Source organism: Sorex araneus, chromosome 10, assembly GCF_027595985.1.
Source record: "Sorex araneus isolate mSorAra2 chromosome 10, mSorAra2.pri, whole genome shotgun sequence".
In the NCBI taxonomy this organism is placed as follows: Eukaryota; Metazoa; Chordata; class Mammalia; order Eulipotyphla; family Soricidae; genus Sorex; species Sorex araneus.
In genome coordinates, this window is record NC_073311.1 from 46,386,571 (window position 1) to 46,401,328 (window position 14,758).

Below are 14,758 nucleotides of genomic sequence, written 5' to 3' on the forward strand. Positions count from 1 at the left end.
TACTTAGGAAATCCGAAACAAAGACCGAGAACATACAAGAGAGAAGAAAAACATCTGAAAAAAGACATGGAGAAGGGTGTGCTGGGAGAAATAGCTTGTTTAATTGTTTTCCTTAGAAAGTAACAACAAAACAGAGCCTGCAGATAAGCCTGAAGCCACCCCTGACCAACTGAGCCATCTGAATGCCACTGGCCACTGCTGGAGTCCACCCCTGGGGTTGGTGGCACGAACAAACTCCTCAGCTGTCGGAAACGCTGAGTAGAGGCCGGTTTCTGGGCAGGAGGAGAACCCATGTGAGGATCATGTGGTATGAATGAAAAGCCAGTTAGAAGCTCTTGGAATGCAAGACCAGACCCACTTAGTTTTGGCAAAATGTCATTTTCTGGCTCAAAGGAAAGAAAAGAAAACGCTTAAGAGTTTTTGGATGTCTCCAAATAAACGATTCTGACAGACAGAGGAACGGCTGAATGAAGACCATTGGGAGTGGCAGACTCAGTCCCTTAAATCTTGGGGCTCTTAAGCCTTAAATAGGAGACAAACCATTTAAGAGCAACATTTAAACTACTGAAGATCAAGCAAGTTCAGATGTCAGCCCAGTGAAACTTTTATTTTATCAAAATTCTGAATATGGGGTGGAAGGGAGGAATACAAAGGTTCAAAGAAATACAAAGGTTCAAAGAAACAGGGCTTTCTAAAGAACCAACGAACCCAGTCACCAGTTAGCAAAATCACAAATAAGCACATGATCCTTTTTCAGTTGCAAGTAGTATTGAAAAATACTGTAGTTTTCAAATCCACACATACACAAATCACACACACGCACAACTCCTCTTCCTGTCCCATCCTATTTCAATCAAGTTAAAGATCTGCGTATCATTTGTCATTCATCATTCACTGCCTAGCTTCTTCACCCCGGTCACCATCATGCTTCCTAAATCTCTCTGAAAATTCATCTACTTTTTTTTCACTTCTTTTTTGTTGTCGTTTTTTGTTTGGGGCCACATCCGGCTGTTCTCAGTGGTCACTCCTGGCTCTGCACTCAGAAATTACTCCTGGCAGTGCTCAAAGGACCATATAGGATGCCAGAGACTGACCCCGGGTTGTCCGCACGCAAGGCAAATGCTCCACCCGTTGTATTATCGCTCTGACCTCTTTCCTAGTATAAACCACTTAGCCCAAGCTTATCTGCTGGGGTCTTGGGCTTTGGTTTCAAAAGCCACCTTACTCTGCCATGTACTAATGGGGTCGACCTGGGTAAGCAGCTACTCAACATCAGAAATATTAGGTCTGCTTAGCTCAAATGTGGATAATAACAATACCCACCAGCCACAATTTAAATGAAATGATTTATATTAGGACTGGAGCAATAGCACAGCGGGTAGGGCATTTGCCTTGCACGTGGCTGACCTGGGTTCGATTCCTCCATCCCTCTCAGAGAGCCTGGCAAGCTACCGAGAGTATCCTGCCTGCATGGCAGAGCCTGGCAAGCTAGCCGTGGCATTTTCAATATGCCAAAAATAATAACAAGTCTCACAAAGGAGACGCTACTGGTGCCCACTCGAGCAAACCGAAGAATAACGGACGACAGTGCTACAGTGCTACAGGTTTATATATATACATACATATATATATACATATATATATAAAACCCACAAAAACTCTTGGAACTGGGCTTGTAACTGGTTAAGTATTTGATAAATCTCAACAATCACAACTGTCTTTCTTTTGGGGGTTTCGACACAATTCCTCTGGGTTGGGAACCTGATTCTCGGAGCACCAGCAACACTCCTTGGTAATTATTTTGTCTGTCTCCCAGTCTGACTGTGAGCTCCTGAATGAAAGACGGAACCTTCTTCCTCTATATCATCTGAACATAAGGCTAATAAGACAATGAAATAATAGATGATTATATACGGCTATTCAGAAGCAACACACTCCGAAGTGTGATGTTTCTTTTCTTTCTTGGATTTTGGGCCACACCTGGCGCTGATGAGGGCTTACTCCTGGCTCTGCACTCAGGAGTCATTCCTGGCCGGCTCAAGGGGCCATATAGGATGCTGGGGACTGAACCCAGTTATGCAAGGCAGGCGCCCTACCCACTGGGCTACTGCTTGGGCCCCATCAATTTGGTGTTTTCTTTAGCGATCAGGATGGGAAAAAATGAAAAACAAATCCAGTAACACAGATTTAAGTCGGCAAGCAATTAACAGTAAAATGTATCTGTTGCCACCATCCTTCTGTAACATATTGAGACATCTTTTCAATGGATTCGGAAGTCTTCTTTGAGCAAGTTAAGGCAGGTGGGAACAAAGAACCACTTTTGCAACTCAGCAACTAATTTCCCATAGTTCAGCAAGCCAGATAAGCTATTTGTTCCTCAAAACAAAAAGCCAAGCAATTGTTTCAAAACTGTGGCAAGTCATTCGAGAGGAAGCAAGTGAAAAAGCGTTTCATGCTGCCTGTGTCAGGAGAAGGACAAGGCTTGCTCCCGAGCCCACTCGCTCCCAAGCAGAAAGACAGAAGCCAATGTTTCTCTCTCTGGGGCTGAAATTTGGACCAAAAAATTAGAGGCAGCTAATGTGGTGCTTCTCTGCTGGTTCTATTGGCTATAGGAAAATTACCCTCTCTCTTAAGCAATGGGAACACATTTATTTTCATTGTTTTTGTCTTTATGCTTTTTTTTTTTTTTGCTCCTCAGCCCACTGATTTACTACAAAAGAGACTAAAGGATGGAAAGAACCAGATGGAAGAGAAACATAGGTCAGGAGCACTTCTCTTCTCTTTCTAGGGCTGCCAATTCTCTTTAAATCTTCAAGTCCACCAACCCGAGAGTTCCCAGTTATTGTTAAAAAAAAGATTGACTGGACCACATCCAAAAGAACAAAAGCAACCGGTGTTGGCGCGGATGTGGGGAGAAAGGGACTCTCCTTCACTGCTGGTGGGGAAAACCACTGGTTCAGCCCTTTTGGAAAACAGTATGGATGCTTCTCAAAATAATTAGAAATTGAGCTCCCATTTGACCCAGCAATGCCACTCCTGGGAATATGTCCTGGAGAGGCAAAAAGGTATAGTAGAAATGACATCTGCATTTGTATGTTCATTCCAACACTGTTTACAATAGCCAAAATATGGAAAAAACAGAGTGCCCCTAAACAGATGACTGGTAATAGAAACTTTGGTACATCTACACAATGGAATACTATGCAGCTGTTAGAAAAGATAAAGTCATGTAATTTGCATGCATGTGGATCAACATGGAAAGTAACATGTTAAGTGAAATGAGTCAGAAAGAGAGAGACAGACATAGAAAGATCGCACTCATCTGTGGAATATAAAATAACAGAGTGGGAGGCCAACACCCAAGAGTAGTAGAGATAAGGACCAGGAGGTCTGCCCCAGAGCTTGGAAACTGGCCTCACATGCTGGGGGAAAAGGCAGCTCAGAGAGAGAAGGGAACACCAAGTAGAGGATGTTGGAACATGTGAACTAAAAGTAGACTATAGACCGAACGTGAAGGCTACTCAATACCTCCACTGCAAACTACAACACCCAATAGGAGAGAGAGCAAAAGGGAATGCCCTGCCGCAGAGGCAGGGTGGGGTGGTGGGGGGATGGGGTGGGGGTGGTGAGAGGGATACTGGGATCGTTGGTGGAGGTGAATGGGCACTGGTGGAGGGATGGGTAAGCGATCACTGTATGAGTGAAATGCAAACACAAAAGTTCGTAAGTTTGTAACTGTACACCACAGTGTTTCTCTAATAAAAATTTTTTTTAAAAAATACCAGACTGTTCTCAGGGTTTACTCCTCTCTCTGTGCTTGGGGATGACTTCCGGTGGAGCTCCGGGGAACCACATGTGGTGCCAGGGATCAATCAGGGGCCAGGTGTGGAGACAATCTCTCTGGTCCACTCCCTTGCCTCCTTCACTTTTAAAAATTCGCTCTCACAGGTGGGCTATTCCTCCACAGAAGAATATCACATGACCAAAGGCAACAGAAATGAAGAGCAGGAGACCTGGTCTGCAGTAAAATGTTTGCCACTGGGACAGTGGGGGTGGGGGAGGCAGGAAAGTGACTGTCACAGAGGCAGGGTGAGAGGGATCCTGGGGACACTGGTGGTGGGCAGTGGCAAAGAGGCTGATGTTGAAACAAAATATGCCTGAAACTCAATCGTAAATATCTTGGTCACTTTGCTATTCACAATGATTCAATAAAATAAGTATCACTGTCACTGTCACCCCGTTGCTCATCGATTTGTTCGAGCGGGCACCAGTAACGTCTCTCCTTGAGAGACTTATTGTTACTGTTTTTGGCATATCCAATACGCACTGGTAGCTTGCCAGGCTCTGCTGCTCGGGCTCGATACTCTCGGTAGCTTGCCAGGCTCTCCGAGAGGGGCGGAGGAATTGAACTCGGGTCGGCCGCGTGAAAGGCGAACGCCCAACCGCTGTGCTATCGCTCCAGCCCAAAATTAGTATAATGAAAAAAAAATATTTCGGGCTACAACCCAGGTACTTGGGAGGGGGCTACTCCTAGCTCTATGCTCGGGCGGCTCCGTGCAGCCAGGGATGGAAACCAGGCGAGCTGCACAGCACAGCATGCGCTCCAGCCCTCTGAGCCGTCTCTTCCCCCTCCCCCACCAGCCGCACGTTCCTTGGAGGCGACCAGGGACAAGGGGGCTCATCTGGAAATACTAACTGGCCTTGGTCTGACTCAGTGGCACCCCCCCGCACCCCCCACACCCAGGGTGAGGGCAGCAGGCTACCTGGGCTCCGTAGAAGCGCTGCATGGCCTGGAGCAGCTGGTTGGTGTACTCTGTGAGGGTGCCCGCATCCTCCTCAAACACACTCAGCAGAGAGCGAGTCTGCAAAACGAAGAAGGAAAAGACGCATATTTAGTTCCTTGGTGGCTGCAGAGCTGCAGAGGGGGCAGAAGTCACACGGTCGCACATCAACGCGCGCGGTCAGGTGTCGGCTCCGGCTTGTGTTTCATCTCGACAATGCCACACACACTGCTTCCCTTCGCTGAGAACGCCCTTTCCGGACCCACTCACCCACTCGACGGCGGGAGGACACACAGAACACCATCTGAAGATCTGGACTGGACACCGTTTGAGCCAGAGCAAGAGAACCAATGTTTATTAGTAAGTTTTTAGAGTTTAGGCAGTATGGTCACACTGTGTTTCAGTTTATAGTATTGATGTACAAAGTTACTGCCCCCCACCTCCACCAAGGTGCCCGGGACCCTCCATCACAGTCCTTATGCCACCTCTGGTCCAGGCTCCATGGCTCCTATCACTCACCCCCCTCACAGTTCATATGCTCTGTAATCCACGGCTAAGGGCTTGTCATTATTCCATACTGCCAATTCTTGTTTCATCTCTGTATTCGATAGATGAGTGAGATCATTCAGTATTTATTCTTCTCCCTGACTTATTTCCTTAACATGATTCTCTTCAGTTTCATCCATGTTGCACCAAAATGCATGGCTTCATTCTTTTTCACAGCTGCATAGTATTCTATTTGTATTTATACACCACGACTTCTTCATTCATCAGTTGCTACACATCCAGGTAGTTTCTGTATCTTGACTATTGTATTGACACAATAAAGACAGGTATGCAAAGTAACTTTTCCAATGAGTGTGTTTTGAAGGCCATGAACTGGAATCGTTTGGGAGTTCTAGTCTTATTTTTCTGAGGAATCCCCATGTTTCCCACAGAGGCTAAACCACATGACACTCCCACCAATAGTGAACGGCAGTTCCTCTTTCCGCTACATCTGCACCAACACTGGTTGTGTTCAGTTTTTCTCTATGTGGTATTCTCACTGTTGTGAGATATCTCACTGTTGTCAATTTTTAAAAGATTAAGATTCTCGGGTTATGATTATCCCCTCTTTAGTCCCTACATAAATGAAGTAGCAGCAAATTTCAATTAAAAAAAAATAAAGCCAAAGGGCCCGAGGGATAGTACAGAGTTGGTAAGGTGCTTGCCTTGCATGTGGGCGACCCGGATTCGATCCTCAATAACCCATATGGTACCCCTAGCCCAGGCAGGAGTAATTCCTGACTGCAGAGTTAAGGGGAACCACTGAGCATCCCCGGGTGTGACCCAAAGAACAAATAAATCAATAAGTAAAAGAACTGGATAGCTAATTAAAAGCAAACAAACAAACAAACACATTAAAGCCACAATACTCGGGGGCAGAAAATTCTCCTTGCGTGTGAGGGGATCCAAGTTCAATTCCCAGCACCCCTCCCCCCCACACACACATACACACTCACATACTAAAGAGTATCCTCTATCCTCTCTCATCCAGGCCCCGAAATTAAACATCCCGCCTGACCGTGATGTTGAGATGTGGCCACCCAGGAGCGGCTCATGTCAGCAGTAAACTCTCTGCCTGGTTCTCTGCAGCTCTGGACGTCGTACAGGAGCGTGTGTCATTCTTTCCCCTTGACACGCTACAGTTAATTCCATATATTTCATCAGTTTATTCAACCACTCTCCAAACTCGTGGCCAGGAAACTTCACGTACCCCGGGCCTACCAGGGATCCATCTGGGCACAAAACTCAAATGGCAATGAAACAAGAATGCTGGCGGCACGGCTCCTTCGGGAACGCTGACTGGGCTGCCTCCGACAGCAGCCGAGAAACGGCCCTGGACAAAGGTGCTCCCCATTCTCCTGCACACCGCCCGGGAGGCGCCGAGCACTGCATGCTGAAGGAGGTCTGAAAATAAAACCTCAAAGCTCACACGGAAGGCCTTACCCAGTCGAGGGACTGTTAATCTATCCAGCACAGAGAGGATTTTAAATACCAATTTTATGATAATGGGATGCTTTGAAACATAATTTTAGACACAGAATGGACGGTAAATTCTCGAAACGCCTTTAATGAGGTGTGTTCAAAGCACTTTACAAAGGACAATCCATTAAGGCTCAGGCGCAAGACAATTTTAACTCATTTCTAACCTAATTATCGACCTGAGACACACCCCAATAAACTGGAACAGAAGGCTGGGCGCGGAGACGGAGACGGGTCCACCTTCGGGTGTGTTGTACAGACTCGCTCCGGGCCTGGCCAGACATCTCTAAGGCTAGGGGTACCTCGGGGCTAAAAATCTCTCTCTTTTTTTTTTTTTTTTGCTTTTTGGGTCACACCTGGCGATGCTCAGAGGTTACTCCTGGTTCTGCACGCAGGAATTACCCCGGCGGTGCTCAGGGGACCATATGGGATGCTGGGGATCGAACCCAGGTCGGCCGCGTGCAAGGCAAACGCCCTACCCGCTGTGCTATCGTGCCAGCCCCTAAAAATCTCTTAAGATGCTTTTAGCTTCAATGTCATGGAGAGTTCTGCCTACATTTTCTCCTACGAACCGTATAGATTCCTGTCTGAGACTGAGGTCTTTAATCCACTTTGATCTGACTTTTGTGCCTGGCATTAGACAGAGGTCAGAGTTCATTTTCTTGCAGGCAGCGATCCAGTTTTCCCAGCACCAGTTGTTGAAGAAGCGATGGGTGTTTGATCGCTGTGAGATTGGAACCCACACATGAATGAAAGCTCGTAACCATCTCATGGTGATTCAATAAGATAAAAAAACTTAAAAAATTTTTAAAATAAGAACATTTTAAAAATCTTTTAAGCAATGTCTGAAGGCTAAAAGGGCTCTGAGACCAAAGCACTCTCCCCAGTACTCACCCTGATATGAGTGCACCGAGGAAGGAAGACAGGAAAGTGGTTTTTAAAAAGCTCTCAGTGAGGGGCCAGAGCAGGCAGGGGCCAAAACAGGTAGCCTTGCACATGGCTGACCGCAGTTCAATGTCCGGCACCCCAAAGAGTCCCACAAGCACTGCCAGGAGTGACCCCCAAGTGCGGAGCTGGGACTAAACCCTGAGCGCTGCTGATGTGGCCCCCAAATCAAAATGAAAAAAGGGCTGGAGAGCATGCATGCTTCTGCCTGTGTCAAGTCCCGGGTTCAATCCCCAGGCACTGACCCCTGGAGCATCTCTGGGGATGGCCCTGGCAGCCTTGGACACAGCCAGGCCTTAGCCCTGAACTCATCACCCTGGTTGACAGAGTGTCCTTGGGGCTGGTCTGTCCCTGGGACGCCCTGAACACGAGGAGGCCCCCAGAAAAGAATTCTTTTAAAGGCCCTTCTATTCGGTGACATTTATAAAAACAAAACAAAACTGTGTTGATAACAGTGTTGCTGTAGTATTAAAATGAAGCTGCATACGCACAGCACCTTAGCATTGCAAATCATAAGTAAATTCCCCTTTATTTCAACTGCCATTGCTAAAGGTCAGCACTTACAGACTCTAATCCTGTCAATTAGAGTTAGAGCTTGGATTTGGACCTTACCAAGTGTGTGTGTGTGTGTGTGTGTGTGTGTGTGTGTGTGTGTGTGTGTGTAGGGGGGGAATTCCCAGATTCTTTGAGTGCAGTATATAATTGGGGGACTGTATGGGGTGCCAGGGGTTAAACCCAGGTTGGCTGCGGCCCGGCAAGCATCTTCCCTGTGCTATACCTCCCTAGCCTTCGAGTTGCCACCCTGGCTCCTAGCACAACACCTGGCATGTAGTCATTCTCTCAGTGCTGTAGGGAACCACCAGCTGGCAGGCTGGCATCTTCCTTGCATAACCACTATGTCTAGGAGAGTGGGAAGAGAAAGGGGACCACGGGATTGAGGTTATTTTGATATTTTTATTTATTTATTTATTTTTGGGTCACACCCGGCGATGCTCAGGGGTTACTCCTGGCTTTGCACTCAGGAATTACTCCTGGCGGTGCTCGGGGGACCATATGGGATGCTGGGAATCGAACCCGGGTCGGCCGCTTGCAAGGCAAATGCCCTACCCGCTGTGCTATCACTCCAGCCCCTGATATTTATTTTTTCCCGTGGATTTCAATTTATGTTTAGTACCTTCATTCTCTGCGTTAATTGACTTGACAACTCATTTACAGGACTAATTTACGGTAAGGTCCAAATCAAAGCTCCAACTCTAACTGACAGGAGTCTGTTAAGTGCTGACCTTTAGTGACGGCAGTTGAAACAAAGGGGGATTTACTTATGATTGAACAACTGTTGTTTGTAATATTCTCTGGAATAAAATAGAAGGGGAAATTGTAAGGGGGGATGTGAAAAAGAGGGATGTTATAAATGTCCCCCACTGAAAGAACAGAAAGACAACTCACAACTACCATTTGCCGTGTGTCAGCATGTCGGCATTGAACACGAGTTAACTTCACTGAGCCCAGGACTTCATGAGGCAGACGCCTCGGTTGCACAAACCCATTTTGTTGGTGACGAAACTGAGGCTCACCCAGGTTAAACTTGCTCACGTGCCAGGGCTGGGGAGCAGAAGAGAGGCGTGTCTGGCTCAGTGCCCAAGCATCCTACAGGCAGGAGGCGGCACGTGAAAGCAGAGGACGGCTCCCGTCACTCTGCTCTGTGACTCTGACAGGCATGCCTTTTGCACCCTGACTCACCGCACGGGGTGGTGGTGGGGGGCGGGGTAGGACCCCATTCCAGGAACCACCGGCTTCTCTCTGGCCACTATGGTGCTTCCAGCAGTGACAGCTGGCAGGGCACTGCCCCGCAGTTAGCTGCTGTGGTTTGACTACTCGGGGGTGTGTCCCGACACCCACCAGGAGCCCTGTCCTCCCTGTCGCAGTCAGCCAGGCCAGGATCACCCCAGGAGCCAGGGGAGAACAGCTGCTCTCCCTGCTCTAACTTCCACGAGAATCAGCTCCACATCTGCGCAGACGTATGTTTGGAGCGAGACAGATGTTCTGAGACGAGAAGGACAAAGGAGATGAAGGTGCAGCTGCGGCTCAAAACTCCAGGTAAAGGTCAAGGACACTGGCGGCGATCACTGAGAGCGCGATATCCTGAACAGCCTTCACTTCGGGAGTTTCTATGACGCTCAGACACGAAGACAGCTAGGTTATTTACTCTGCGGAACAACCCCACGTGGGCGCAGTGTTATTCTAATTTTGTTCAAATACAAGCTCAGTGAGGTTGGATGATTTGCCTAAAGTAACAGTGGCAGAATCAGGGTTAGAATCCCGTCCTGTCTCTAACAGCCTGTACACCCGAGAAGATCTACTTAGTCGCAAAAGCAAACACTATGGATACAGCCGGAGCGCTGGGTCACCCCCTCTGTCCTCGAGTAAGGGTGCCGGACGCCCTCTGATAAAACGGTCCCAGAGTTTTGTTTTTATGCTCGATAACCTAAGAAGCACCTAGCTGCATAATGACATGATGTATGTTTCAACTGATTGTTTTAAAATGCTTTCTATTTAAGAAACACAGACAAATGTATGTATGAGTATTTATATGTGTGTGTAAGACAGAGAGAGAGAGAGAGAGAGAGAGAGAGAGAGAGAGAGAGAGAGAGAGAGAGTCAAAGCCCCAGCCCTCCACAATAAAGCTGGAACTGCCAGGCTATGTTTAGAGCAACCCTGAATTAAAGACCCGATTTGCTGCGTGAGGGGGCAACGGCTGAGCTGCTCACGGCATAATCTCTGAACTGATTTCTCTCTGCTTCGGTTATGCCGACTGCAAAGGGAGCAAACAAAACCCCCAAAATCCAAACAGCAAGCACTGGCGCTTTTGTGTGCTCCTTATCTCGAAGCATACTACTTACAGGAAACAGCGCAAGCCTCGGAGCACCGGCCACCACGGCGGGCTCAGAGCTGGACTTGTCCTACTAACTCGGCAGGTTCCACAGGGCACTGGAACTGTGGCCGGCCTTATCTGGCTCCGGGGACAGGCCGTGAACCAGAGGGGGCATTTCACCTGGCACTGCAGCCCCAGCAGCCGGCGGTGCAAACATTCATCTTCATCCCTCAAGCCCTCTGCCTCCCCTACCCCGGGGCTATCCGGAAGTCGTGTGTGCACGGACTGCTCTTACAGTGCGCTGTGCAGCCCTGCAGACTGAAAGAACCAAACCGAGTAAACGTTCGTGAGGTCAGTCAACTGCCATTCAGCTCTTCTCGGGTCAGAGTTCAAATACAAAAGCTTTTTTTGTTCACTTGATGAATCGTGGGCAACCAGGTTACTGCGGCAACCCTTCAGACTCCATTACACCGGGGCACGCAGACAATAGAGGGTTGAAGGTCATCTCCTTTCAGGAGAACATTTTAGGTCGCTGGTGACAGACAAGCCAGGTGCTAGGTAGCCGGGCAAACGCCAACAATATGGGCACAGAGCCTGGCTCTGGCGCTTTCCGGAGGGCAACCTTGGGCAAGTCACGTCACTTCTCTCCTCCCGGGTAATGTATCTGGTCTGCTTTTTTTGGTGCCAGGGCTCAAAGCCAGGGCCTCGTACATGGGAAGCAAGGGTCTGATCTCTGAGTTATAGCCCCTGTGCGCCTTGATAACTTCAGCAGAGGACTTCAAAGTTGGAGGATTGTGTGAGTTCATAGCACTGTAGCACGGTCATCCCATTGTTCATCGATTTGCTCGAGCGGGCACCAGTAACGTTTCCATTGGGAGACTTGTTACTGTTTTGGGCATATTGAATACGCCACGGGCAGCTTGCCAGGCTCTGCTGGGCGAGTGAGATACTCTCGGTAGCTTGCCGAGCTCTCCGAGAGGGACGAAGAAATCAAACCCGGGTCGGCCGCGTGCAAGGCAAACGCCCTACCCACTGTGCTATCGACCCAAAATATCTAGAAGTGAGCCGGGCACACACCACCCGTGCCTGGTAGAGGTAGCTGCTATTCCTACTCTTCACACATACACGATGCTGTTGGATTCAATTCCTCCCAGCTCCAAATCTATGAGTCTCCCTGAGAAAACAGACACAAAAGTTCCAAATGAAAACCATCTCATGACTATGGAAAACCATCTTGGGAATGGGCTTCTGCCTAACCCCTGGACGGAGACGGAGCACTCTCAAAAGGGGGCGCATTCTCTAAGTAAAGAGGAGCAGTAAGGAGGGCCGGCAATGCAGCGAGACCTCCTCTTCTCCATGCCACCTCAATGTCATCAACCAGGCCGCCCAGACTCCGGCGGGGAGGGACTCCCTGCGGTGCCAGGAATCATCACCACGCCACACCTCCAGCTTCCTGGGTGCGGATCTCTCAGCTCCTGGAGCACTTCCTAGGTCCCTGGCTCTGTGGCCCGTCTGCAGAGAAGCCTGGGAAACGCAGCCAGCTCTGGGGCGGGCAGATGTGCCCGGTCACTGCAGCCCTGGCGAGCAGTTCGTCAAGGGCCCAGGTCTCCTGCCCCTGAGCGGTCTGCTGTCTGCTGAGCAAACCCTGTGACCCAAATGAGGAGGCACGGATTCCCTCAGGTGGGACTGGGACACTCGGAATGCGAGGAGGGAAAAATGGAGAATAAGGAGAGAGACAGAGAGGGAGGAAAGGAGGGAGGGAGGGAGGGAGGGAGGGAAGGAGGGGAAGGAGGGAGAGAGGGAGGGAGGGAGGGGGAGGGAGAGAGAGAGAGAGAGAGAGAGAACGAACACGACTGTGTGCAGGGATTAAGGTATTTGTCTTGCACATGGTTACATCCTGAGTACCCAACCCCCTAGAGCACTCAAAAGTGATCTCTGAGCACAGAATCAGAAGTCAGCCCTGAGTACCACCAAGTGCGGGAGGGAAAAAAAAACACACAAGGAAAATCAGTGCAACCTCTCTATTCAATCAAGTACAACAGAAAAACACTGGTTTTTTTTCCATCTTGGGTTCTCCCATTATAAAGCAAGTCAAAATTTCCCTACAAACTGAAATCCTTAGCAACTCTACAGGAGTAGGAACAGAGGGATGGTACCGTGGGTAGAGAGCTTGGGGGGGAGGAGGCGCAGCTGACAAGGGTTCCATCCCTGGCACCCCATAAGGTCTCCTTAGTGCCAACAGAAGTCACCCCAGAAGGAAGGAAGGAAGGAAGGAAGGAAGGAAGGAAGGAAGGAAGGAAGGAAGGAAGGAAGGAAGGAAGGAACTCTACATCAGTATCTTCAGATCATACATAGGAGATGTGAGGATGGACAAAACGACTCGAGGCGGCAGATGAGGAAGAAACCTGCAAACCGCAAGGGCGCACACGGTCCTTCTAAACCAGTGGCACGGACCTCGGGAGGCGCAGGGTGGGCACGACCACTCCCCCGCGCCGGGAGGGGGGCACACATCACTGCAGAGAGAAAGGCAGGCACCCCACAGAAGGGAACCTGCGAAAGGCAGGCGGGGGCTTCGTCCCGTTCCTTTCTCAGAAAGGGCCCCTCCGCGGTAGGCGCAGCTTGAACCTGGGGCTGGGCCCCCCCCCCCCGGAGAGCAGAGAGGAACGTTTACTCACAACAAAGCACCAAATTCGCAGGCAGGGCCCCTGGGCACTCCTTGGACGGTCTCTGTTCCCCACTCCCCCCACCCCCCAGGGCTGCAGAGCTGGGAGCGCTTAACTAGTCCTGAAAGAGTTAATGAAGCACCCCCGGGTGCTGTCCCTTTTCCCCCTGGCGGGCCTCGGTGCCAAAGGCAGGCTGGCACGGCGGGCAGGGGTCCCAGCGCCTCTCCTGGCCTCCAAGGCGGCCGCTGCCCACCCAGGATCATCCCCCACGACGGGGTCTTCCCCGGCCCGCCAGCCACTGGGCAGGCATCTCCGTCCTCCTTGCGGACAAGTACTGCCCCTATTTTACAGATGACAAAACTGAGGCGCAATTAAAATAGCAAGCAAGAAAAAAAAGGTTCCGTTCTCTGCCAGGGGCGCTGGGAGTCGAGGCCCCGAGGCAGGGGCGGGGGCGGGGGGCGGGCGGGCCGCGTCGGTCTCCGCAGAGTTTGCACACGCGTCCCGCCCCCGCTGCTGGGGGGGCGCTTTCCGCGGGCTCTGCAGGCAGCGCGGGGTCGAGGTGGGGACCCCGGGCCCCCCCCACGAGCTCCTCCCGGCGTCCACCCCGGACCCGACGGGGCCTCCCGGGCCGGCGGGCGGTACCTGGGGGCTGTCCTGCAGGGCCTCCTCTAGCAGGAGTTTGTCCACGGCGGGCATGGTGCCGGACAGACGGACGGACGCACGGACGGGGAGGCGCGGCTCTGCAGAGACGACCGGAGCTGCTCGGTGCCCGCCGCTGCCCCGCGCGCGCGCGTCCACGCCTGCCCACTGGCCGCCGCCGCTGCCCGCCGGCCCCGCCGCTGCCCTCCCCGCTCCGCCCCGCCCCTCCGGCCCGGCCCCCCGGCGGAGTCCGATCAACAGGAAGTGTGGCGCCTGGCGCGCGCCCGCCACCACCGGAAGTGTGGCGGACCCACTTCCGCCGGCCCGCGCCACCCGGAGAATCTCAGACCCCCTCACGGCCACGCGCGCGCCTAGGGGGTCTCTAGGGGGTGTTTTCCCCTAAGGAGGGCCCCGCCGGTTCTGTCTGGGCGCCCAAGAAGGAGAAAAGACAAGCTTTGACTCTCATGTGGCGACCCCCCAGGAGACTTTGGGTGGGAGATAGAGCCGCTAGGTTTTGCTACTGTGTCTCTTCTCACCGCCCCCACCCACTTTTTCTTTTCTTTTTGAAACCAGGAGGACCACTCTGTACCTCGCCCACAATTTGGAGAGAGAAATCAAGGCCATCCTGAGACCCTGTCACCTTTCTAGAGGAAACTGCCTAAGTATTAGGGTGTGACAGCGTTTTCAGAGTTGGAGGAGGTCCCTGATTAGGTCTGTAACCGGCAGGTGGAGATTAGGTGTGAGGAACTGGCCCAGAACAGACCACAGGAATCAATTTAGCTTTCTCAAAACTCTTTTTACAGGAGCCCGAATGGCAGAATAACTTGATTTTC

General features: G+C 50.8%; 1 protein-coding gene across 1 annotated transcript in view; it reads right to left on the reverse strand.

Annotated features, from left to right (window-relative positions):
* APPL2 (adaptor protein, phosphotyrosine interacting with PH domain and leucine zipper 2) overlaps positions 1 to 14,132 on the reverse strand; it is a 51,881-nt gene extending 37,749 nt beyond the window's left edge. Inside the window, exons 1-2 of the mRNA XM_055118409.1 lie at positions 13,929 to 14,132; positions 4,764 to 4,862 (exon numbers count right to left, since the gene is read on the reverse strand). Coding sequence (XP_054974384.1) covers positions 4,764 to 4,862; positions 13,929 to 13,982 — 153 coding nt within the window. The 5' untranslated portion in view covers positions 13,983 to 14,132. The remainder of the gene's footprint in view (positions 1 to 4,763; positions 4,863 to 13,928) is intronic.
* Between the last annotated feature and the right edge of the window lie 626 nt (positions 14,133 to 14,758).